The 27103-nt window shown below is 44.4% G+C and overlaps 1 protein-coding gene across 2 annotated transcripts in view; it reads left to right on the forward strand.

Annotated features, from left to right (window-relative positions):
* The first annotated feature begins 202 nt into the window (after positions 1-202).
* Positions 203-27103, forward strand: part of epha4l (eph receptor A4, like) — a 61287-nt gene continuing 34386 nt past the window's right edge. Inside the window, exons 1-3 of one of the 2 annotated variants that reach the window (XM_019345212.2) lie at positions 203-689; positions 2394-2461; positions 5208-5871. In XM_019345212.2, coding sequence (XP_019200757.1) covers positions 593-689; positions 2394-2461; positions 5208-5871 — 829 coding nt within the window. In that variant the 5' untranslated portion in view covers positions 203-592. The remainder of the gene's footprint in view (positions 690-2393; positions 2462-5207; positions 5872-27103) is intronic. The other variant, XM_019345211.2, reaches the window with a different exon arrangement.

Here is a 27103-nt window from a genome sequence, read left to right on the forward strand (position 1 = left end):
GAGTGCTGCGAGCGCGCAGGACTGAGACTGACGCAGTGCATTGCACTCCCATGCTGGAGAGTTCAGGAGCGCTTTCTGCAGTTAGTTAAGGTGTTGCTTTTTCTAAACCCCAAACACACACACACACACACACACACACACACACACAGATTGTATCTTGTAGCTCAGAGTCACTGTGAGTTGGACAAATGTGCGCTATGATCCCCAGTCTCATGCGTCTGAACTGTAGTGACCACTGTTTGGTGTGTGCAGAGGTGTGTGAGTGTGTGTGTGTTGGGGGGCTAGTTAATGATTATTTGCCCCCCTCGCTTCTCTCCCCACCCCCAGTTCTTCTCGTTTCCTATATGGATTGACGGAGTCCGCGTCAGAGCGCACGGAGTGGACCCGCCTCCTGGCTGTGGAGCGCTCGGTGCGTTTCTCTTCCCCCTCTGTCCGCTTCAGACCCATATTCCACTGGGAGAGAGAGAGGAGAGAGAGCGAGGGAGTGAGTGAGAGTGTGTGTGTGTGTGTGAGAGAGAGAGAGACAGCAGGACCTGGGAGAAGAGCACCGAAAGAAAAAGAGGAGAGGGGAAAAAACGCAGCACCGACACAAATGGCACTCATGGCAGGGATTTTGTTCACGGCCACTTTTCTTATTTCTGGGATTTCTACATCTGTTTCTTCGACACGGATATATCCCCCAAATGAAGGTAAGGTCGCTGGGAGGAAAATGAACTGCGGCGGGACTTCATCCCCGCTCCCCCGCGTCTGTGCGGCTTTTGCGCCGCTTAGGCTCACTTCGCCGAGCCTCAGTAGTTGCGAGTGCGTGGAGCCGCGACGAGTTGGGTCACCTTTACGCACTCAGCGGCTTCTGCAGAGCTTTTATGCGAGCGAAACTGGAATGAGAAGTGCCTGACCGAGCGCGCATCGGTTGTTTTGGAGTCGGACTTGGATCGTGCCAGCTGCGGAAAGCCTGGGAGTACTGATACTTTTGCCCCCCCTCCCCTCCACCAATACGTGCTGTTTTCTGTAGGACAGTGAAGGAGACATCTGCCTCCCCCCCCCCAAAAAAAAATTAATAAATAAAATTTAAGAAAAGCACTTCGAGCAAACGTGTGTCGAAAAAGAGAAACGAAATGAATATACGAGTCAGTTTGGAGACTCGCAAACCACACATCCGACTGACAAAGCAGCTCTTAATCCATCATTTTCAGAAGCATCCGCAGCGATGTCCCCTGCTGTCACTTCGTCATTTAGGGAAGAAAAATCCGAATAAATTCTAAAAGTTTAGCTTTCCTGCCTGGCGCATCGCATTGACGCCGACACAACAAAACATTTATCGTCGATTCATTCAAGATTTTTTGCAAGTGTTAAAATGGGAACTATTTAAATGAAGTGTGGTGTATCACATACAAAACATGCGCTGAGGTTTTCGGGGCTGGAGCCTGCTCGGGTCCCGGAGCGCAGCGTGTTAGGTCCGCTACAGATGAGGCTCTAACCCACTTTCTACTGTAAACACTAATAAAATCAATACTTTATTTTATTAAAGACGAGCACATTAGTTGCACGTCTGTCCTCTGTCGGGCTGTTTGGTGTGCGTCTGTCCTGCTCGGCAGAGCAAAGCTGTCCGACACAACAAGTCCACAGTTAGAAACCCCGAGCGCCGTTTAGTTGGGACTTAAAGAACAAATTAAAATTTAAAATCAGTCTTCAGTGTGCACAATCATTTATTTCATGTGCTTACGTTCTCGGATTTTTATTTATTTATTTATTTACATTACATGCAGCTGATTAAGCTTTTTCCCCTCAATGAGAATTTAAAAGAACCGCAAATATAATGTCAATTTGATCTCTTTAAATTATAAATATATGCGTGAATTTTTCTTGTGCGTGATGTTTTACTTTTTTGGAGAAAATATTGTGTTCGGTTTTTTGTCTGTCACTGTGTTTCCCCCCCTTTTATAAAATGCTTTTATTTTCGACAAAGTTTACGCACGAGGATTCAGTCAAACACGCGTAAAGACGACGGTGAACAACCGATAAAATCACGATGTGAAAGGCTCCGGGGGAAACGCGTTTGTCGTTGATAGAAGATCCCTTTGCTTAACGAAAATCAATCAAACGACGTCCCCTAGGCACAGCCGGGAATTACGCAGAACAAAGCCTTCACATGTACATCTTTTGTAACACTTGCTGGCCCACAGTTTTTACTCCTGAACCATCATCATGAGAAGATTTCCTCGACAACATAAATCGCTTTAAAGCTTTGTGTGTGTGTTTGCTTTAATCATGAAAAAAATAGGAAGCCATTTCTCTTCCTCAGAGTGTAAGGCCTAATTGGATTATATGCCAGTGCTGATGTTGTATGGACAGTCTGAGGCTGCATGCTCACTTCTTTCATTCTTGTTTTCCAGTCACGTTATTGGACTCCAGAGCTGTACAGGGGGAGCTGGGATGGGTCTCCAACCCGACAGAAGGAGGGGTAAGTGCTGCAAAGAAGTGTTCCCTTGTTAGGACGCATGGTCCCCTATTGGGAAAAAATAGAGAGATGATATCCATTGTTGGCAGGAGCTGTGGAGTGATCCGCCAAATAGATACACAGCCCCCTTTGATAAGATTCTGTCCTGGAGAGCATTTTATGGGAATATCTTTGTTGTTGTATTGTGTGTGGGTGTTTGTGTTCATCAGCGCTCAGGATTAGATCATTTCACAAAAAATTGAATAAATTCACATTTTTATCTTATATAGAGGCCACCTGTAACCCACCTCGAGACCCACATCAGGTTCAGGAAGCCGCTTTGAGAACCATGGGGTGTGTAAGCACCCCAATAACCTCGCAAGCCCCGTTCCTTTTTCTCCTCTGTTCCCCTCCTCTCCAACCACTCTGTAATGGTCAGATGCGGGGACCGATACTCCAGCGGGCGTCGGGTTTCCTGAATAGACCGTGGATTGAATCGGCCTTTGTGGAGAAACTTTATATCCCTTTCCACCATTGAGTCGAAGCGAAAGCGAGAGGGAGAGGGAGAGGAACTTGGCAGCTGAGAGAGGGTCCTCTGGAATGGATGAATGAGGGGGGAAAGTGCAGTGGGGTTCAGCTCTTGCCTGCAGTATGACCAGCTACAAAGCAACGGGGAATAGGATCGGCAAAATGTGTGATCTCTGGTGGTTCTAATTGGGCTACAGTGGCTCTGGTACGAGAAAGAACAGGGGCCACAGAGGGCCCCACGATGGCCACAAGTGTTAGATTTTAGTTAAACGTAAGGCACATGCAGTGCCTTAACCGAAATGTGACTGTATAATAACAGGTAAACATGTATTCAGATGCATGCTGGGAACTAACCCTCACCCTAACTGGCCTTTCATAAATGAAAAAGTAGGTTTTGATATTTTAGATAAAATATTCATTTTTTGTCCTCTGATTGTGCAAACTTGGGAAAAAAAACATTTTCAAAGGCCAATAAATAAATAAATTTTAAAATCACAAATTGTCAAAGCTTAGAGGTCAGGGTCACTCAAACGACAGAGGGTTAATGATCGTCAGCCAGAAGTCAGTTCTTCCAGTTGTCCTGCTTGCACAAATGTGATGAAGACCACAATTAAGCCTTTTAATGTTTTATGAAAATGAATACAAATTAGCAACCGCCATGTCAGCTAATGAATATGAACCCAGGGGAGCAGGATCTCATCTTGTGCATCTGTTGCGGGCTCTGTTGTCGGCCTCTCTAAATGAACTTGATCGGTGCTGCGCTCCGGTCCTCCCCTCAGCCATTTTATCACAAACAAGTGATTGACAGGGTCCCAGCAGCCGCGCAAAGCCTGCATTCACCCTCTCATTATGACCAATTGGCCTTATTCTCCCTCTTTCTTGCTATCGGCGGGGGGAAAGGTGCGGCGTTATCTCAGCAGTGCTTGATTTCCACAACAAAAGGGGGGCTGAAGCCAGAGAGCAGGAGGGAAATGATAGACATTTTTCTAAATCCTACAGCCACAGCTATGTTTAGCATTATCCCACCACTCTGCTTTGGGGAAATAAGGCTTTAATCTAGATTGTTTATGATAAGGCATCAAGTAAAATCTGGCAGCCTGACTCACATGTTTCACTTTGACTGTTATGTTTTTTTCTTTTTTGTGCAGTTTTCTAAATGGCTGAAACGACAGCGGCCAAAAGCTTGTCTGCTCTTGTTTACAGCTCAGCTCAGTCAAAGGCTCTATTTAAAACACACGGTGGAAAAAAAAAAATAACAGAGGCAGTGGGTTGCTCCGAGGCTCTCGAGAAATACTTGCGTTTCCTCAACGGTGCCGTGTCGAGAGAGGAACTTTATCACGAGTTAAACAAACATTCTCCCTGGGTAAAAAATAAGCCAGACCACACCGGGTAATCTGTGCACCCCACGCGCAAGCTCATACTGACATCAGTGCCAATCATGTATGCAGATGTAAAGCAGGCGCACATTCGATCATTAGCAATCTTCTAATGCCTAGGTGTGTGTTTGTGTGTGTGAGATGAAGATTTTGTATACAGCTCACCAAGTAATTGAACTGTAGGCATTGCTGAGCCAAAGACCTAATCACATATTTCCTTCATAGTGGAGGAGAAGCAATAAATATTAATATCTTTGCACAACTCTATTAGGTGTCATTCATAAAATATGCATTAATTTAAGCCATCGATGAACTGCTCTGCTTGGCTAAACTAACAAAATGCTCTTTTGCGCTATATTGCTTGGCATAAACTGGCACCGTGTAATATGTACTTAGTTGCATAATTAGGTACATACTGCAGATTGGCAGTTAGGAGAGCTTTTATGTCTGCCATTTTCTAGATGTTCTTAATGTTGAACAAATTTTCTTTACAGGTTCCTTTTAGCTGCTGTTTGGAAAATACCATTTTCACAAGCAGATTTAAAGTTTAAACTCTCAACATCCACCCAGTCATCAGGGAACCACTTAGGGTTAGGTTGCTGAACAAGCACAGTTTAAACTGGAAGATATAACTTTTCCAATTAGCTCTTCAATGCATTTGGTCCTCTGCTGAACACTTTTCATTTGGGAAAGCTGCATACAGGAAAATTCCATATAAAGGGGTAGATGTGAAACCAGCCCCAAACCAGTCACTGGTGACCTGGTGGAGACGAATAAAGTTTAAGAATTTCCCTCTGGGATTAATAAAGTCTCTCTGATTCTCTGATTCTGATTTTAACATTTTATTATTTGTTTCCTTTCCCCAGTGGGAGGAAGTGAGTATTATGGATGAAAAGAACATCCCCATTCGGACGTACCAGGTGTGCAATGTCATGGAACCCAATCAAAACAACTGGCTCCGCACTGACTGGATCCCCAGAGGAGGTGCCCAGCGAGTCTACATTGAGATTAAGTTCACTCTGCGAGACTGCAATAGTCTCCCGGGTGTCATGGGAACCTGCAAGGAAACCTTCAACCTTTACTACTATGAGTCCAACAACGACAAAGAGCGCTACATCCGAGAGAACCAGTTCGGCAAGATCGATACCATCGCCGCAGATGAGAGCTTCACTCAGGTGGACATTGGCGATCGTATCATGAAGTTGAATACAGAAGTCCGGGATGTGGGAGCCCTGACCCGCAAGGGTTTCTATTTGGCTTTCCAGGATGTTGGGGCTTGCATTGCGCTTGTTTCTGTCAGGGTCTTCTATAAGAAATGTCCTTTAGCCGTGCGCAATTTGGCCCAGTTTCCAGATACTATCACTGGAGCTGATACTTCTTCGCTTGTGGAAGTTCGTGGTTCATGCGTGGATAACTCGGAGGAGAAGGAGGTGCCCAAGATGTACTGCGGGGCAGACGGCGAGTGGTTGGTGCCCATTGGGAACTGTCTGTGCAACCCTGGATACGAGGAGCGCAATTCAGAATGTCAAGGTAAGCAACTGATATTCGTCTATGGCATTTTTTTTGGCTCCTTTCTCGATTTATAGACCACCGTCCCCCCCTCTCCTCCAGTCCGGCCCACCCTTACAATATCCTGTCTCTGTCTCTTTGTCTTTATCTCGTGTGTTTTGTTCTCTTTGTTCTTCTCTCTCCGTTGGATGTTTTTATCTCCTTGCTCCCCAGCTCTCTACAGCCTTCTCTCCAGTGTTTAGTTGGGTGATAGAAGCGGAGATGACTGTAAATGGAGTAATTAGTGGGCCCACTGGGAGGTGTTGTGCAGTGGGATGCATCCCAGGAGAATTGGTGACACGGAGAGAGGAGACTAGTGCCCCAACTGGTTTGCACTAACGCTGTGTCTTTCACCCCCCCTAACTGTTCTTTCTCTTATTCCCAATAGAGCCCCAAGCTGTGGAAAAGAGATAGACAGCTTTAGAGGAAGAGAAGGAGAGAGAAAAGGGTTTATAATTCCAAGCAGGTATGAGAGGAGTAAAAATACACAGCTGGGAGATGGGGCTGAAATAGTTCTATTTGGTAGGAGAGGAATAGCCCTTTGTGGACAATTATTCTACTCTTGGCTTGCCGTGATCCTATACCAGGCAGTTTGATGAGGTTTTAAGGTCAGCGCAGAGTGCCTCCCCCTTCAGACTTTTTAAAATCACAATCATGATAGAGCTTGAAGCCTGTTGGTGAATTTAAAATGATCCTAGGAATGCCAATCAAAAACCCGCCAATAGATCCTTTCAAATTTCTGTCGTTTTCCAAGCTCTTCATAAATGGCATTTTTGATTGCCTCTGACCCACTTTAACTCTCTTGTTTCATAGCACCAGTGGTCTGTGGCGTATGGTATACAGTACTGTGAGGTTAATAACATCTAGTAGGATTCAGCAGCTGTTTTGCTGATCAGTCTTTTGCCAAGCTGGGGGCACACTTGTAAGCTGGCCAGATGAGCGGATGCCAGTTCTGCCATGAAAGTTTATTGGTAAACCCCGGTCGTCACCACCCACCAACATCACACAGAAAGCAGTGGGCCACAGCAGTGAGGGGTCAGAGGCTGGGCACGGGTGATTAACAGGGGGACGGACTACTACACCTCTCCTAATTTACGAGGCAGCCTTTATCTCGGAGGACTAATTGCATGACAAACAGGTCTGGTGATTTAGGGCTACCACTGGCTGCTCGGGGGTGGGGGAAAGGCAAAGGGGTTCAAGTAGTCACAGATGGAGGTTTGTGTGTGTAGTTCAGAGTTTATTTGTTGAGCGCACTGTATGATCAGTAAGAATTCTCCTGGAGTGTTGCCACCTCCTCTGGGTTCAGATGGCTCCAGCCAGGTTTCTATATCCAGAGTCAGTTTTAGAAAAGCAGAGAGAGAGAAATCTGCAATCAGTTTACCACAACAACCTCTTATGACTCAGTATGAGAAACCTGATCTCATATTGTATACCATAACTTCCATTTTGTTGCATCATTGGAAATGACTTCTTATATCTTCCCTTTAATTCTCGTTGAGATAAATAGCTGTTATAGTCATCATAGAAGGCAATAAAGGACTTGGAAGCTTTGATTTTATGTGACTAATGCAGTATTGTAGTGTTTGCCAGCTTGGCACCGGCACTGTTGCTCAAGCCAATATATCCATTTAGTCCCCATATCACTGCATCTGCTTGAGCTTGTTTAAGTTTACAGTGCCAGTACGCCTACTCCATTCACTTTTAGCTACAGTTCTACTCTCTTTCTAAATCTCACTTTCAGCTGGATAACATGTGTTGGCTTTATTTTGAGTGTGGGTCAGGGACTCGTGGGTTAAAAGGTGCTGGTCCTCAAGTGCACAGATGAGCTGGTTAATATTTCCCCATGTGACAGGCTCTGGGGGGGAGGGCCTCCGCTTTTCTATGCCCGTGTTGACAATCAGACTTAGGCAGAGGTTTGGGGTTTCTTTGGGGGTTTCTTTGTGGTGAGGGTGAATATAATGGAAACATGAGTTTAGGTGTGATTTTTTTTTTTTCAGTATTGTTTTGCTGTATTGAAAACATGTATGAGAGTGTCAGCCTATGAGGTGGTTTGATAAAGTTCAAACTGTTTTTCTTTAAAAGGTTTTCTTTGGTGCAGTTGTGTGAGTGGTGTGTGTGTGTGTGCTTGTCCTGTGTACGTGCAGGGTTACAAGGGCACCCTGGCCCCTGGTTCCCAGCCCAGGATGAATGGGCTCCCCTCCATCATTGTTTGGGGCAGCAGCGGAGCCGTCTGAGACTGGTGATGTTTGAGGGGGAGAAGGATTTAGAGGGGGAGCTGACAGGGGATGTAGGACTTGTATTCTCTACCCCTGGCAGAGGTCAGAGGTCATCCCCTTCCGCATCCATCTTACTGCAGTGTATGACAGGGTTGGGGATCCAGGATTGATTAAGATGTCAGGGTTTTGACAGCTGTGCTAGGGGGAGTGTGTATGGGTGTCTGTGCCTTAGGTGGACCTAGGGTGACTAGGGTGTATAGCCAGGGCCAAGGCAAGAGGGACAACCGGGGCACTGTGGGCCAAGGGGCCCCCTGATCTAAGGAGAGGGGACTGTCTGTTTGTGTTTGGGATCTCGTTCCCTGTTAACCACCTCGCCTACTCTGTGGGTAGGGCACGGGGGTCAGCTTGTTGTCTCACTCTTCATCTGGTGAGGGGGTCCCTGCTGTTGGAAGTGCGGGAGTGCCTCTGAGGTAATGCAAGGAAGAGATTGCATTACTTCATGCATTACCGCATTACCATGTATATCATTATGGGGAAATGATAATTGCCCGCTTTTTTCTTGGTTAGAAGATTGATCGAAATAAAGTTTTTGGAAGCAGGTTTTTCATGACTTTTTCCTGACAATCAAATTTTAAGTTGCTTCTGTTGGCATGAGTGTTTGTTGGGGATGAGTAGCTTGTTTGAGGTGTGAAGTTGACAGATGCTTCTGACACTGCAGAATGCTTGCACATAGTTAAGCTGTGAAGCGGTCACACGTAACCGCCTCTAATCACACCCTTTATTTTTTGTATTTAGGTTTAAATACAAAAATTTAATACCGCCCCAAAATCCTGCTTGGACGCACCTTGCATGTGACATCACACGGAGCCAAAAGTAGGAAAAACTGTCTGAAACAGAGAGTTTCAAGCAGCCTAAAGTCTGAGCTTTTTGCTCATGAGGATTACTTGTTCTTACACTGATCTCATTATTTAGTATTACTATAGGGTCTTTACCATACAACATAAAGCAACTTGAGGCAATTGCTGTGGTGATTTTGCGCTATGTAAATCAAATTGAATTGGATCAAATTGAATAATCGAAACTTGTGCCATGTTTAATATGAGCATCCACTTATGTAACGGTATATAAAAGACAGAAAATAAGCAAATGCATTGTAAAGTCCACTTTAAATTCCATCTGTGCATTTGTGTTCTCTTTAAATCCCGCTTGTGCACATGTGTGTGTGTTCAGGACCCGATTGTGATGTCAGTGTGCGATCAGTGCATTTTTGCCTCAGCAGTCTTTGCTGAGCTGGAAACTCTCATTGGTATTGGATTAAGAGGTTTTACGGATGAAGTTTCTCTCCTGTGCTCCATTCATTATATGTGTGTGTGTGTGTGTGTGTGTGTGTGTGTGTGTGTGTATCTAGGTCTCCCATTCTCTCCCTTCCTCTGTTGACAGTGTTAAATATGCGCTTGGGAGCATCATTCTAAATTCACCACGTAATTCTATTTAGCCCGCCGGTCCCCGATGGCTTTAAATCCACAAACTCAGTCCCTTGTTCCCTCCCCCCACCACCACTCCTCCAACCCCTGTTTTGCTCCCTTTCTTCCTTCTCTTCTACATATACACAAATTAAGCATTTGCATCTTCCTTTTGGTTGTCTTTTTTTTTTTCTGTTCCATGTCTTCTGTCTCTTCAGATTTCCTGTTGCTTCACCGGCTATTCACAAGCGTTCCTCCTCTTTTCATATGTCTCTTTCTCCTTTCATAGCCCTCCATTTTTACTGCCGAGTTTCTGTAAGCAATTTTCACCCATTCACGCTGTCTTTTTTTCCTCCTTTTCTCTTCTTCTTTTACCCCCCCCTTTCTTCTCTCTGCTCCGGCCGTCGGGGTGGTTAGTGTTTGTCAGCCTGTCTCTGGTGGCAGCAGCAGGAAGTGGGCTGAATAATGAGATTACCTTCGCTGTGGGGAGGGAGGCGGCACACCAAATATCATCACCCGTCACTCTCCCAGTGAACACACATGCGCGAGTGACACCCGAGAGCGTGCGCACAAAACCCAGTCATCTACATCTTGGGATAAACATTTGCCACACGTATGCTCGTGCAAACAAACTCTATATATCCAGGCAAATGCATGGAAATAGATGAAGCGGTGAGACGCATGCACACGCGCACTCACAATCTTTAGTTTTGCTTTCGTGCGCACACAGACCCGCACTCCGAGCAGAGTGCAGCAGAATGGAGGTGAATGTACTCATCACTCTCGCTGCCACCAGAGAGGCTCATTTTGTGCCGCTGAATAGAGACGAGGAACGGAGGCTATTACCAACGGAGAGCAGCAAAGAACAACAGATACAGAAAGAGAGGACAAAATGTCTCACGGGGAATCCTCCACCTCCTCCTCCCTCCTTCCTCGTTCCTGCTGAAATAATTGCTTAAAGGATTTTTAAATATTCTGCTGTTGTTTTCTTCTGATTAAAAAAAAGAAAAAAAAGAAGCAGTCCTCTCAGCTCACACAAATCTTCCCTCGACTTGAATGGGAAGGAGAGGAGGGAGGTGGGGAGGGGATGCTGGTGGTAATACAGCCATCATTAGTCGAGGTGCTGAAATGCTTTTCCTGCTCAGGCGGCCGTCCTGCCTCTGTGTTTGTTCCCTTCATGGCTTGACACTCATCACCCTTCTCTGTTTCTTCTCATCGTGCCCTGTTTAAGGCGGGAAGCCACCGGTGATCGAGCATGACCCGGGCTGATAGCTGCAGTACTCCCACAGTGCCAGCTACACCTCAGGGTGTATGACTATGCTGCTACAAGTATCCATGTTTATCCATGTTTTTCCTTCTTTTTTTTTTCTTTTTCTATGAAACTTAAGCTCCTCTGTCACAATTTACAGTTGGGCCTCATTTCTGTTTCTAACACCGGCTGAAAGAGAGATCTAGTAACTGTATTTAAAATGAGCTAAAGGACTCAATAAATCACCAAGACTGTTTTCTGAAAAAATTATTTAAAGACGTACTAAATATTGTTGTCATTGGAATCAGATTGATATAAGTGTTTTGAATAGATTTAAATCGAGCGCATCACTAGGTCAAGCAATTCAAACTCCATTCAGTTTTATTTATATAGTACCAAATCAAAACAACACTTACCTCAAGGGCTTTATACTATAAGTATCGACCCTACAATTATACAGAGAAAACCCCAACAATCAGTTGAGTCCCTTTGAGCAAGCACTTGGTGACAGTGGGAGGGAAAAACTCCCTTTTAACAGGAAGAAATCTCCCACCAGAAACAGGCTCAGAAAGTGGTGGACTTCTGCTGCGACCACGTGAGTGTGAGGGGAGGGAGACAGGACAAAGACACACTGTGGAAGAGAGCCAGAGATTAATAATAACTAATGATCAAATGCAGAGCGGTGTATAAATACTAAGGTGAAAAAAGTTGAGAGAAGAAGAAACACTCAGTGCATTATGGGAAGCCCCCAGGAGTCTATTACTAAGGGAGGATTCAGGGTCACCTGATCCAGCCCCAACTATAAGTTTTATCAAAAGGAAAGTAGCTAACGGGGGGCAGATCTGCTGATCTCAGTGCTAACCCACATCAGCTGATTGCTCAATACATTCTACACATATCTTTGGCCAGACTCTTTACCACTCTTTATCCTGCTTTAGCCTCCTGCTGCACATCTGCAAGCAGATTCACAATCCACTTCTTCCTGTCATGCTGCTTCAATCAGTGTCATATCTGTTATCGTCAGGGCTCGCTCTGTTCTGTGCTTTTTGTCTTGCTGCCGCTCTCCCATGACAGAGCAATCCTGCCAAAGACAAGTTACTACAGATGGAAATCTTTCTTTGATTACAGTGGGTCTGAGTGAAAAAGCAACAAGTGTCAAATCAGTTCCATTCGATGCTTTGTTTAGGTTTTTCATTAGGTAGTTTAGCCATACTGAAAAAAGATGACAGGTGTTGTTTTAGCTAAATTAGTTAGGGAAATTTGGAGACTTCTGTTTTTGGTTGGACACTGTGGTACAAGGTGGCAACGAATGATCCACAGAGTACAGAATATACCATTGCTTCCCTATTAAGGCCACAAATCTCTAACACTGTACAGCAACTGTTGATGAACTTGGACCTGCTTTAAACTTTTTAATAATCCTTTTTTTGTAATGATCTGCTTTTTCAACCTATAACGGAGCATTTAAGCCTTCAGCTCATTTTAATGTCATTGAATTACATTGGATATTGTGAAGACACTACTTTTCTTAAGTACACTATGTTTGTAACAGCGCAGCTTACATGGTTGTCAGCTGGCATTAGCAACATATGGGCCATGAGGATGATAACATTTCTCCTCTCCTCTCCTCTCCTCTCCTCTCCTCTCCTCTTTGAAAAGCATCCTCTCTTTGAAGCCCGCGATGGGAAGAGGGAGCGATTAAAGCAGTCAGCAAGCAAATTAGCATGTCAAAAGGCCCTGAATCAATACCCCAGCTCTCTACCAACACAACCCTGCAGTCCTTTCACCCCCACCCCTCCACCCCCCCATGCATCTCTGCCATTCCCCCATTCCTCAGGCTGTTCCCCTTCTTCTCCCTCCTTTTTTCCTGCACACTCTCCCTCTTGCTCCTTTGCCCTTTTCTTTCTCCTTCGCTCACTTTTCAGATTTTCCTTCCCCCCCCCAAAAAAAAAGCCCTGTTCTCTCCCCGAGCTGGCAGGCAGACGGAGAGAAGAGGCGGCGTTTGTGGAGGGAGATGGACGGATGTATAGGCAGAGAAAGGCCGACGGAGAGGGAGAAGTGGACAGCCATCAAGTGGGCATGGGTGAACTGTTTTGGAGAGAGAGTGAGAGAGAGAGAGAGAGAGAGTGGTTATGAAAGAGAACGAGGGCCTCTGCCACCTTCTTTGTGCTTGAAAGAGAGGCAGAGCGGACCTCACTCGCCAAGAACAGCAGAGGAGATCCGAGATGAGGAGACAGGGAGGGAGAAAAGGAGGCAAAAAACACGGGAGGGAGTGAAGTGGAAAGAGATTTAGTTCCAGTCTGGCAACCTTGCCTTTCTTTTTTTTCTTTTTCTTTTTTTTGCACTTCATCTGTCGGTTCACCATCGCACAGAAATCTCTTTGATCTGGGGCAGTGTGTTAGTGATCACCAGCGCAGACGGATGCGGAGTAAATGTGTGTGTGTCTGAACCGTTATCTGGCCCGTGTTTATTCAGTGCATCTGTCTCAGCGGGCGTATCACATGCTGTATCAGAAACTTCTATTAACATCCCGAATCGCAGCGCGCGATCTCTGCATGCAGACAAAGCAGCTCAGCAGCCCCTCAGATGGACGGCCGGCTCTCCTTCAGTATCTGACAATGGGAGGCTGATTGCAAACACCTTGAAATGTTTTATCTCTCCCTCTCTCTTTCTCCTGCTGATTTCCATCTTAAGATCCCCCCTTTCCCCCCACACACACAATCCAGCACCATCCAATAGTATCTAGGTGGTCTTTTTCTTCTCTTTCGTCATCATCCTTTTTTTTTCCTCAGAGGGCAAAGAGTTCAGTGGCCAAATCAAAGGCAGCTCCGTAGCAATCAGTTAGGGGTTATGACAAAAAGCCTTGCAATAAAGGGCCGCTGTGTAATCTGATGGGCCCTGAGACTGGATGCAGTGCCCATTCTAATGAGCCGAGATCCCCCTTTTCTAATCACAGCGTAGGAGGAAGTGGCACAGTGCTTCATTCTCCCTGGAAAAACACACACACACACACTTAGAATGTGTGATTAGAATAAAAGACTACATGCAGATTGTTGCAAGGAAAACAGATTAAAGATGTGAAGTGGGAGGAAGTATTCTGGGCATCCAAAGCCTCCTTCATCTTAGACAATGGAAGATGAGTTTGGAGATCTTCAAAAGCCTAAACTGACATTACGCTCGCCTGCGTGTGAATCGGCGCTTCAGCGGAGGAGTCGGTGCATTAGGGTATGGCTTGTTTTTTGATAAAGAGAAAGTTTAAACAGAGAAGCTGGTTACAACTTACAGGTTGCATTTACAACACAGGCTTAAGTGCAGAAATTAAGACATGTAGGGCCAACAATAAGTAGTAAAGTTTATTTTTTAAAAACTTAAAACCGACAGTTCTAACAGAATTCAGCTCTAGCATGTTGTTTTCCTGCCTGTTAAAACCATAGTAAATGTAAAACTGCTCTGTTGAGTACCGCCTCTGTTCTAATAATGGTTGAAGCTCATATGTAGTGCCATATTTAGAGCTATCCACATTGCCACACCAATGGACCGTAGCTACATCTGTACTGTAGATGATGAACAAGGAGAGTATTCTCTTTGCCTTTACACTGCAGTCAGTCCCTGCAAGGTCTGCGGCTGAAAAATGAAGAAATACACAAGTGTCAAATACTTGTAATGGCACTCAAGGCTGGCTAAAAATGCAAGTCATTGTTGGAAGCTTCCCATCTTTACACCGGAAATGAACATGTTTTCAACTCAGTACAAAAATAAGAAGGCTTAAAAGTTATGCAAGATTAATGGTGGTGACATAAGTAGCTGTGAGCTCTCTGCTATACCTCACGTTTACTAGTTTGAGTAACTGAACAGAATCTTTGTGCTGCTGGTGCTTTTTGGTGCATGTGTTGTAATAGTTATTATATGGGGTATGGGATAATAACCAAAAACTATGTGGTTATTTGTGTAAACAGGCTGTCTATGAAGTCAGATTTTTTTTTGTGGGAAAATTCGGAATATATATGTTTCTGTTAGCAGGTGACTGTGTCTGTGCAGCCTATGGATGTCCTCTTTTTTAACAGAGATCAGCATGATTGGTCTCCTCTTTCCCCCTCCTTGATCCTGGTTGTGTTGAATGTTTCTTCCTGTTAAAAAGGAGTTTTCCCTTCCCACTGTTTGCAAGTGTTTCCTCATAGGGGGTCATCTGGCCATCTTATTGGGGTTTTCTCTGTATTTCTCTGTAAGGCTTTACCTTACAATATAGACCAAATATAGACCATTGACCAAATACCAAACTTTCAGATTGTTAGTCCACAAACCAGTCGGTCATGTCCACGCCCATTATTTTTGTACAGTTGATGCTTCTGGTGAAAAAACAGCCCACTACAATAGCCCCTGTGCTGTGTCCTCAAGGTCTGCACAGCTTACTGTCTGTTAGCTGTAGCTTTATATTTCTATTCAATGTGTGACAAAGATTTCTCAAAAGAAAAGCAAAGCTCTCTTTCTTACCTTTGTTAACACGTTTGTTGCAGTCTATTTGCTGATTTCACCCCCAGAATTTTGAGAACAGGTGGCTGACCCATTGCTGAGATGGGTATGCACACAAAAAAGGCAACGTACATGTGTATCAAACACACCATGGGGTTGCCTCTGAGGTGTAACCTCTGTGCAGGAGAGCTGAAATGTAATTTGGGGATGTGGAACTCTCGCTGCGCCGGTGGACCCAAAGTTGCTGATCTCCAGCCAGAGGCGGAGGTATGTCCGTGGCAGGGCACATCTCTGGGATTAGAAACCTTGATCCTTCCTGATATGTGGCGAGTTTTCAAATACTGCTAGAAGGGGAAAGAAAAAAAAGTGACATGTTCCCTTGAAGACTTGTATCACGGGGGTATGGGTGAGGAAGAAAAAAAGAGGAAGGGAGAGAAAACGAGACAGACAGATAGGATCAAGCTTAAGAGAAAAGACAGCGATTGAAATCAAACGAGGGCACCAAAAAAGTGACTTTGTTTGACAGAATGAATGTGTGTGTGTGTAAGACAATAAAAGAAAAAGCAAGATAAATTGATTCCTGTCTAGTGGCCTGATAAATGGCTGGAGATGCGAAAGGTGAAGTGGGGAGGGGGTATGGGTGGTGATCACTCTTTGAACAAGCGTAGTGTAGTCATGTCATGACCTCTGGCAGCTGCGGTAGATATTACAGTCAATATCAGCTATGTCTATTGTAGAGTTGATTCACCTGATCTTGAACCGTTTTCATTGGGCCTACAGGGAGCATGAGTGGACTGACCCTTTAAAGAGTGCATTGAGATGGAAAGACACCAGAGCTATCCTCCTCGTTAAAGAAAACCAGCTTCTACTGTGTTTAAAAAAAAAAGAAAGAAAAAAAATTAAAACCAAAGCTATATGTCCTGATATGTTGTTTTTACATTAGTATTGGGTTTTAGTGTGCTGAAATCATAGACTGTATATAGTAAGAGACAGATCGAGCCACCAAGGCATTTCTTCATTTTTGGATTCTGCTTTTGAAGCCTCAGCTTAAGCATTTCGGCTGCCACCATGGTGGGATTTTCTTTTCGAGCATTCTTCCATTGGCGCCTGTGAGGATTGGTTCAGTTTAGGAACCAGCCTCAAGTGGCCACATTAGGAATTGCAGGTTTTGGCACGTACAGTTCTTGGCTTGAATTTTCAGGCCTGGAGGTTGGAGCTTGATTATTGACCGCATTAAGTGGGAGAATAAAGGAGGTTATGAGCGCTTTTCTTTGCTTTCACAATCAGCAAAGCTGGTAAGTGCAGAACGTCAACTTAAGAGGTGATAAATCGCAACGATAAGAAGAGATAAGGAAAGGCAGAGAGAGCTGTAGATATGCTTGTGTTGGAAGAATGTAAAGAGTTAGAGGAATGCGAAAAACAAGACACAGAAACTCGACTGCGGTGGTGCCCACACACTTACTTCAAAGCACGCTGTGCATTTTACCTCATATCCCTTTGTTTGCCCCCCCCAATATCATCATTGTGCATGTGTGTCTGCTGTCACATCAAAGCTAAAGGCTAAAACACATTAGCAGAGTAACCTTGTCAGAGCAGCAGCCATTAACCCGAGGCTCCTGTTACAGACCCTGCACACCCTTCACCCCACACACACCCTCTCCACTCTGCCCACAAGGCTAGGTTTAAATAGTCTGGGGTTAAGCAAGGTAGCGTATGCATCCAGCTGTTGGACACACATATACGCTGCCAGCTTAGGAGTGTGCACACATCATGTCAAGGCATGCAGCATGAACAGGAGTCAACACAGTTTCAAACTGGGGAGAGGCTCAAGATGGGAGGTGTCATTTCTATGATGGCAGTGACCTCGTTTCTGTTTCGAGAGGAGAGAGAGACAGAGAGAGGGGGAAAGTGGTCTGGAGCGGGTGAAGCCTGAGTGACTCCAGGCGAGGTCAAAGGGCAGGGCAGGGACAGTCGCGGTGGAGACCAGCAGGCCGTCACTGGGCTGACATGAGCTGTTGAAGAGCGAGTGACCCGGAACAGTTTTTATGTAACCTGCGTGTGTGTGCGTGTATGCGTGCACTCACAAATACACACACATCCAGAGCATAAAATCGCATCGAAAACGTGTCCCCCAGTGCAGAGACACAATGGCAGCGCAGCATTCCCAGGGATACACACACACACACCTCATGTGCACACACATGCACAATAGAAGGTGTTTTGAGGCCCCAGACAGCCTGTCGTCTGGGAGCTACAAGTAGATTACCTAAACAAACAACCTAAAAATACCTCCCTTTTTCACCCATAAGTCGACCCTTTGCAACCTCTGCACCGAGCTGCTTCTGAGAAGCCGTCAAGGTTGATGTTAAACTCGCCCCCGAGACCGCAGACAACGAAGCAATTTAAGTTTTTGCATGTGCGAGCTTAAGCGCTGACAGATGTGCGCGCACTTTCATTTGACAAACTGTACGTCCCGTGTGCGTGTGGTGGAGCGTGTTTGATTTACGACAGGGTCGTGGTGGAGTCATCTAAACTTACATGTAAGCTCGGTGTAAATATTTTACGCGGTGAATTTGTCACTATGGAGTCGTTTTTAATGATCCAAGTGTAAGTTGGAGCCCTTTTTCTTCCGCTGTAACTAAAGATTAAATAAACCATGTGTTCCATTTGAAAAGACAACTAAAATTAATGTTGAAAATCCCCAGCTACAGGCAGTGGTTTAGCCATTCTGCTTTCGTGTTTATCTGGATATCAGAATACATGTGATGGAGGTTAAGGTTTATTTTTGCTTTGAGCTATCTGCAGAAATGTGGCAATTACATCATATTTGAACAATTTTCCAGCTGCAATGTTTCCACCTGAGGTCACACACCTGTGGAAACCAGGTCAGAGAGGGGGGATTTATGGGCTTTTTTTGAAAAAAACTTTAATTAATTTAATTTAAGCTTTGTTTAACCTGGATATAAGATGTTTAAGTTTCCCAGCAAAAGTGCCATGGACATGAGAGTGAACAGCGGTTACAGAACAACAACCACAAGAAGACATACACATTAGTCTTACACACATACATAAAACAAACAGTGCTCATCCAAATCCACATCACCTTAAATTCATTTATTGAGACCAGCTGCTTAAAGTTAGTTTCTTGTGCAGCTGGTTCCACACCGAGTTAGCAGATAGAGGGAACATTTAGAGATGCAAAATGATCAAAAACTAGTGCATTATTATATTAGTTAAAAATTACTCATATCTAGATCTTGAAGCACCTTTTAATAATTACTAAGGCTCTTGTGAATACCTTTTCTTTCTGCAACAGAACAACGGAAATAGTAAAAACACACAAAAGTTGACCCAACACAAAAGTGTTTTTAGGGTGACAGACCAGCCGCCGCATGTGAGAAGCTAACAGGAAAAGGTTAATAGCAAACATGTAGCTACAGTATTAGATGAATGATGCAATTAAAACACACATTACCTTACATCTCCCTCACAGCACCGGTGAATCCTCCAGCAGTTCGTCACATGTTTTGGTTTCTGTCGCTTCTGTCACAGCTGGTCTGTCACGTTAATGTGTCCCCAGAAACACTTCTGTTTTTTTCTTTTGTTTATTAATTTTTTTGTGCTTTTGCAACATTTTTTCTATATGTTGGTGTTTTCTTATGTGTCAGGGGCCACCCTACTACCCAGCAGTTGTTATAGTTTTGTATATTGTAATTAGTTTTTGGTTGTTTCATTTTGACTTTTTGCTTTTAATTTAGGCTAGTTTCAGTGAGTTACCAGAGTAGTTTTTTTTTGTTTGAGTTGAGTGTTTATTGTTTGAAAATGTTTAGTTTTAGTTTAGTTTTTATTAGTTTCAATCTTAGCTTTAGTCTTTATTAATTAATAATGTATGGAGGGCATGTGTCAGGGACAAGATTTAGGAAAATGATTCCAGGTATTAGAATAAAAACACAGAACCATTTGAAAAGAGCGGATTCACAGTCTTATAGTAATCCAGAGTCTCAATAAACACCACCATAAGAGCCTCAGCAGGCAGCTTTTAATATGTCTGTGGATTTATTTACTTATTTTTTTGGCAAAGTAGCAAACACTAGAAATTATGATATTTTTTCTATGCTTTCATTTAATTTAATTTTTTTTTAAATTCACAAAATTGTTTCAGTTAGTTTTCCTTTTTTGGTGAAAGTCTAATTTTTTATTATTATTTTAAATAACCAGCTAACTAACGAAAATGTTTTTTTCACATCTAGTTTTAGTTTTTAGTTTAGCTTTTGTTAATCGTGCTTCCCAGCCTCTGTGGTAATCAGCAGCAAGCAGTCAGTGTTACGAGAGAAAATGCATTAATCACAAAGGCACATTTTAAGTTTGTTATTGCATTAATCTTACCAAGTTTGCTTCGTAGTATGTGATGTATATATTTAGCTGACGCATAGCTAGATTATCCTTTGTTTAGCTGTCGTGATATTTTCTCCCATTTTGCGCAGAAAGCTCGTGATGTTGATGTATTTCCCAGTTTCAGAACGTATGTGTGACGTATTGTGCACTGTGCAAGAAAAAATGGATATGCGAGGGAACAAGCTGTGCATTGAGCATGTGTCACCTTGAGGCTGTGCAGTGATTTGTTGTGTATTTGTACTGCAATGTCACAAGTGGTTTACACTTGTTTACAGAATTGGCTACGAGGCCCCATTGAGACCGCTTCCCTATCGCTTCCTCTTCCTCTTCACCTATTCTTAGTGTGTGTTCTCCTCACACATACTCCCTTTTCCTGCCTCATTCTCCTTGACTCACCGCGAGCAGAATAGTTAAACTCCCCCAATTGTTTAGCAGCGTGTGCGCCCCTACGAGTGTCCCCTCACACAACAACATTAGCATACCCCCCCAACTCCCACCTATCTACCTATTTTTTTTTTTTTGTCATAACTGAATTGAAATGCAGCTCTTTTCATTGTAAACAATGTCAGGAAAGTGTGCTAAACACACACACATGCAGACACACACATATCCAACATGAGACACTAACCCCCCCCAGAGAACCTGAGGAAATTGGACCAAAACAATGCCATGATTGTGTTTGTTTACCTCCCCTGGTCCCTGCTGTGCTGCCGTACCGTGCTTAACCTGCTTACACAAAGCCTATTCAGCTGATATGTGCATCTTTGTGTGTATTTGCATGCATGCATGGCTCTGCAAAGTGAATCTGCATAGTCTAGAGGGCGTTTGAAGGGCTTTTGTATTCATACCTGAGGGTCTGCAGGTGCACAGAAGTTTGCACGCCTCTGTTTGTGTATGTTTCACTTGTCTTGTTTGCCTTGAATTATAGCCCGTTACCCACCTGCTGTGTGAATCTCAGGTCACAAAAGGTCCTTAGTCAGTTGGCATGATGCCCGGCTTTGGGTGGTGCCACCCTTGCCGACCTGGCATGGCCGCAAATGTGGAATCTGAGTGGCTCCCACCTAACGCAGCCAAGTCAAATAGTGTTTCACCAGACAAAGATGGATCTGTTTGCCTGCACCTCTTCCTCGTCTTTCCATCCTGTAGCTGTAGCTCTTCTCCATTCGCTTCAAAGTCCTAACAATTTCTGCTCTCCACCCTCCCCTCTTGAGGTGTTTTTTTTTTTGGAAGTGCCTCATTCTTTTCCTTACATGTACCTTCAGGACTCTCATTCTTTAAGCAATTGTATTGTACGTGAAGTTGGCTGGGTGGAATACTTTAGATTTCTGCGATATGACCATTGTACTAATATTCCTTCTTAAGGTGAACTTAGAGGAATTAGGGAGGAAGTTAGGGCCTACGTGTCAATATGAACGCTGAGACCCTGGTCTGCAGGAAGTCCTCAGAACAATATTGCAATTTCTTTTTACAATATGGCACCACACTGCGCTTTTAGCAAAAACGGCTCCATAATGAAGCAGGAAACTGTTCGTTAGTCTCTTGTAATATTTGAGCAGCAACCCCTTGGGATGAAAAATGAAGACAACATGTCACCACTTGAGCTTGGCTTCAAAAGCTGTGTTCACAACTGGTTTAGTTTCTTCCTTCATATCCACTATACATCATTTAACTGATGGATACCTCATTCAGTTAAATGCTGTTAAGACCCTTCCTGTCTGACATATGCACACAGTGAGCTGTTGTTGGTTGCTAGGCCTAACCTGTGGTACACGACCATCCAAGTAGTTTGTGCTTCTGTTCTGGTGAGTGATAAACTTAAACTAATTGTATTTTATTACTCTGTTATTTAGCACTGATTAGCAGACCAAAGCTAGCAGGAATTGGTAACTTAGCACTCCATGTGCTCCAAATTTCATGACTTTTGGCTCCAAAAAAACCAAACTCACCAAGGCTTCACTGGTTTTGCGGAGTCCAAAACCAATAGGTGGCGTCACTGTGGCTGCGTCCATATTTCATATCCAGTCTGCGGTATAGTCTATATTTGGGTGAACAGGGCTGTCAAAGGTCTTTTACAGTGTCTGCAAAAATTTAGTACTGACTTGTGTGGCTGCAGGTTAGAACATTTCAGATCTGATGTTGAATTTGGATGAAAGGCCAAGGCATCAGCACGAGGGAACAGTTTGTTTTATGGGCATAACCTCGGTTCTTGAGGCCTTCTTTTGTTATAATTCTCCTTTTTTACAACACGCTTTGCTCATCTGGTTCGTTGGCCAGTGCTCCTATATGTCAGGTACAGACATTTTAATTAGGGCAGCGTCTTGGGTGGTTCTTGGGTGATGGATTGGTGCGGCTGAAAATACAGTTATAAATCATCTGGCCTTTGACAGACAAACTGCTGGCAACCCTTGCGCTTGCTGGCACCGGCCGCCGGTAGCGAAGCGGCGGTGATTGTCAGCAAGGTTGGCTCGAGTCTTATTAACGTTGTTAGCCTCGATGGCTTTTGTTTGAAGCCTTCATTAACACCAGTGAGGATGTCGGCCCAGATGTCACTCCCAGACTTTTTCACTTTTGCATCTTAAAGGATGCTACAGCTAATATAGGACCTTTTTCCCCCTGCCAGGTCAAGGTCAAGATGTGTGTCGAGTGTATGTCATCAATCATGGTGATCAGTTTCGGTGGCCGTGTGTCCCTCATCCATCACGCTGATGTGTTTCGCTGGCCGTGTGGCTCTGCGTCGCTGTCAGGGCTGGAGGTAATTAATAACCCGGAGTGACAGAATTAATGAGTTAACCTGCTCCACTCTCCTGCTGTTCCAGTGACAGACGCTAACGGTCAGCAGCTAGTTAGCCCTGATAATATGCCACTGGCTCAGGTGTGTCGATATGGAGGCTATTTTGTTCTATACGTTCATGTTCATGTGGGGAATATACGTTCAGCTTGTGAGTGTATATTCCATAGCTAGGGGCCTAAAGAGAAACATTATTGGAATCGTAATCTTTTTTAGAAGGAGTCTCACCTGAACAACTTGCCTTCCACAGAGAGGATAAAAAAAGAGATTGAAAACACACAAAGGCAGGGGGATAAGGCAGAAAGGCAGTCTGAATAGAGATCGTTGGCTCCTCAAGGTGCAGGAGAAGGCGAGACTCTCCTTGCCCTCAGGTCCCGAAAGCCGATCGCTTGGTTTTTTGAAAGAGCGGCTTTGTGAGGATGCCTCCGACCGCTCCTCTGAAGAGCGCTCACTGTCTGTTATGACTAAAAAAGAGTGACCGAGTTTTCATCACCCATAGAAGATAAAGCACGGCTTTGAAAGCAGGGGGAAAGGCAGCAGTTTGAACTTAATTCTCCCTTTTTTTGATTACAAGAGAGGCAATTGTTCTGCCTGGGCAGGCCTGGTTATTGTGCGCCGTGCGCTGGGTGTTACATTCCCGGGGTTTTCGGATGCTTATTGTAGTGCAAGTTCGCTCTCATGCTTTCATTCCCTAGTGTATTGGTTACTTTGTTGTGTAGGCTGCAGAATAGCTTGCCTATCAGGCTTAGCATGCAGGTCACTCAAGGTGGGCTGTAGTAGGTGGGTGTGTGGGTAGATGTGGATTTATTTGGCGGCATCTATCGCTGTTCAAAGCCTGGTGTGTGGGTTGCTGCCACTCGGAGGAAAACTTAGCTGGGTTTTTTTGTAGTTGGCTCGCCTGTGGGTAGCTATCATTGTATCGTTAGCTTTTTCTGTGCTCCTATTTTTTACAGATGGACGCATCGATGGTCCCATTTCCCCCCCTCTCCATTAAACTAAATCAGCCAGCAGAGTCCCCGACTGCACAGACAAAACTACTCATTAACTCTTGCAACTCACTCCACTCTCCTTTTCTCCAAACGTGCTTTAGCTCAGAGACAACAGGGATGGGGCAGGGGAAAGAGTGACAAAGGGGGAAAAAAAGACTAAAGCTAGAGAGAAGGATTGAATGAGTGAAAGAGCTGCTGGGGTAGAAAAGGGGAAGAATGTGATGTCCCCGGTCTATGAGGGATTCCATTTTTTGCCTTTCTAGAATAGAACAGTAAGTCACCAGTCTCTTTGTCTGTCTTTGATCTCTCAGCTCAGGGATTTGGCACCTGACAAACCCCTCTCTGTCTCTGAAAGGAGGCTTGCTGAGAGAAAGCCTCCGAGAGCGGGAGACAGAAAGAGTAAAAAAAATTAAGGGAAAAAAGAGTTAGAGAGCATCGGGAGCGAAAAAAGAGACATATAAAAAAGATGGTGTGGGGGGAAAAATTGGGTTAGACTTTTGAGGGCTGCATGAGAGGATATGACGAGGGCGTCTCAGCTCAGATCCCATTAAAACTCAATACACATGTGTTCCTGTGCGCCTCTATTTGCGTCTGTATAGGTTTGCCACGGCTGGTCCGGACAGTGATAAATCCAGCAAGTCTTAAGGGAGATTCCTCTCTGAAGCCACGGTCTCTTGGACCACCCACTATTGTGGTCTCTTTCCTCACACACACACACACACACACACACACACACACACACACACACACACACACACACACGAAAGCTCCTAATAGGAAGCAAATTCCCCCAGCTTTACTTGGATATCAACCCCTCTTTTCTTCCAGTCATTCCCTTTGCAGGGCAGTCACTGCTATAAACAAGCCCTGATATGTTGACATCACATTTTCAAACACAAGTTCTGAAATCCTGAGTTTCAAACCACAGATGAAGATGCCAGAGCCTGTCTACGGCAAAACGGGGGGATTTGGAGTTCTGCAAAGAATTCTGGGACAGCCTGTGAGGGTCAGCTTGGGACAGCTTAATAATTGACGGGCAAAAAAAAAAAAACCCTCATCAACCGTGCACAGTTTGAGGTAGGCTGCTCTTAGACTGTCTTTAGACTTTTAAGAGGCTCAGACCCAAAGGCTGTGAAGCATGGGACTCAATTAACTCTCCCACCAGCTTTTAGCATTCGGGGGTTGGGTGGGGGGTACCTTCTCAAACAGCTGCTTGACCCCGCTCTCAGCTCCGGACACTTTCCTGGTCAGCGCACATGTACAAACCCTGACTTTGTGTTTTGTCACCTGAAGCGGTCACAACCTCTCGAACAAAACCCACAAACCCCAGTGTCCTGTTTCTAATGATGACACCGGGTGCTGAAAGGTTCCTTTAGAGACAGGGAGATAAGACAAAGTACCCCCCTACTAATCTCCTCACTTTTTTTTTTTTTGCTACTGTGAAGAAAAAGAAATGGAGGCTTCACGCACCCCTGCGGGCTACAGTCAATGAGGCCCTTAGCTTAGTGCTAGCGAGCAAAGTGACAGGGATTTAGAGCTGATTGAGGGAATGGGACTGGGCAAAGAATGGCTCAGCAGGTAGCAGCTAGCCTTGGCTCTGTTAACGCCACGCTATGCTAATCCAGCAGCTAGGGAGGAGAGTCTGCAGGCTAAATAGCCTGACTTTATTGCGCCTCCAAGACAGGGATTTCCCAGTATTTTAGAGGGTTTGTGGATTTCCTCTGCTGTTTGTGTGTGCAAGTGTGTCGGCCGGGTGGCGGAATATGTGTTTTCGTTGGAAGACCCGGCTTCCCTCTTGGTGCGGTGAACGTGGACAGGCTCTGATTTGATTTCTGGTGTGGGGAACTCAAGCAAAAGTTTGTTTATTCGACTATATGCAGGTTTCCTTGATGTATTTATGACTGTGCTGTTGAAATCCATATGCCTTTCAAAACGTACTTTGAGATCCGGGTTGTGCGTGAGCTTTTGAAGAAAAGGGGAGATTGCTTTACCCCTGCAGACTGTGAGTGTGTAATTATCTGACTTATATTGGGTATGAGTTTACCCATCTGTCTTCATTGGGGTTCTTTTTTTTAACACCATAACAATATAGACAGACACTCAAGTATTTCATTCTAACAAAACCCAAACCACAGCCCTCTGGCCTCCATACCATTTGTTGACCCACTGCCAAGCACACGGCTGTCTCACTGACTGACAGGTTATTCGGTCCAATCGGTGTTGCGACTGTCTGCGCCGCACCTCTCGGAGAATTGTTCTATTGTCCTCGTCTTTCTGGTTCAGTGCTCAGGGGCTGAAACGTAACCCTGCTAGGTTTCTCCGACCATTACAGAAATGGATAGAGGAAGGAGAAACTCCTTGAAAGACGAGCCCTCCAATCAAACTGTCACTCAAAGGAAAGGCGAGCAATGTCGCCAAAAGTAGGAAAAGTGTCACTTAGGTTACCATTTCAGGCTGTGAGGTGTGTGTGTGTGTGTGTCTGTGTGTGTGTCTGTGTTAGGCCCGGGCTCACAGCCTTGTGAGAGTGACAGAGCTCCCGGTGTGCCAAGTGTGGTGGCATTTGTTTGTTAAATGGTCTGAAATGCCATCGGCTCTGGTTTCATTGCAGCTCCACATCTTGCCAGCAGAGCATAGCCTAAATTTGTGAGAGAGACAAGAGGTAGTTATTTGATCTTCTCCTCTTTTTTTTTTTTTTGTGGTCGGAGGAAATAGCACTCTTTCCTCCAGCTCTGTTGTTTCTGGTAATGGAACGCAGGCTTATGAGAAAGGTGAAAAGGGAGAAAGCGCTGAAGTAGAAAAATTAAGACAAAGAGAGAGAGGAGGGGGGGATTGGTGAAAGGAGCAGGGGCCTCTCGGCAACATGTTGTTCTCTGTTGCTAATTGGGGGGAATTGGTGAAGCCCACAGCGCTCTGTTCTTCTCTTCAGAGGGATAAAATACAGGTAAATTTCAAGTTCAGTGATTAGATAATAATCCTTATTACTGAAACTTGTGTTGAGGAACCCACCGGCGAGTCTACTGATTTAGCCTTTGGGAACAAGAGGCTATTTTTATGGGCTTTAAATGTATCCAAGTGATATCTAGTAGTCCATTCATCGTTTATGAATATACAGATAAACCTGACATAATTTTAAAAGAGCTACACAGAGAGATGTTGCTGATGTTTTTAAGATTGCATTTCAGCAAATTCAATTCCTTTTTGGCACACACACTAAAAAAAGGTTGTTCAGCCTCAATAAATGTGACGCAATAATTTTGAGTAAGTTCCAACCGAAATATCTCAAATCAAATAATTAATCACTAAGGAAGATGTGCTTCAATCAAGTATATTTCATTTGGCTAGATTCCATTAGATTTTACAGTTAAAATTTTACACTGTACTTATGTAACAAAATTACATGGAAAAGTGGCACGTAATTAAATTAGTTAAAGTCAGCATTTCGGGCAGAGTGCAGACTGTTTACTTGCATGCATCCAAAGCCTTTTCAAGTGTGATCAAAAACTACAAAGTAGCTACACAACCAGAAACCCTCCAGTTCTAAAAATCGTGACCACTGCCTTCAGATTCTCCACATTTGTTTCCAGTTTACAGAGAGTACAAACCCCAGGCGACTGCATATATTAACTGTGGGTGTTTCTGCTTTG

The sequence above is a fragment of the Oreochromis niloticus genome, linkage group LG14 (assembly GCF_001858045.2).
Source record: "Oreochromis niloticus isolate F11D_XX linkage group LG14, O_niloticus_UMD_NMBU, whole genome shotgun sequence".
Taxonomy (NCBI): Eukaryota; Metazoa; Chordata; class Actinopteri; order Cichliformes; family Cichlidae; genus Oreochromis; species Oreochromis niloticus.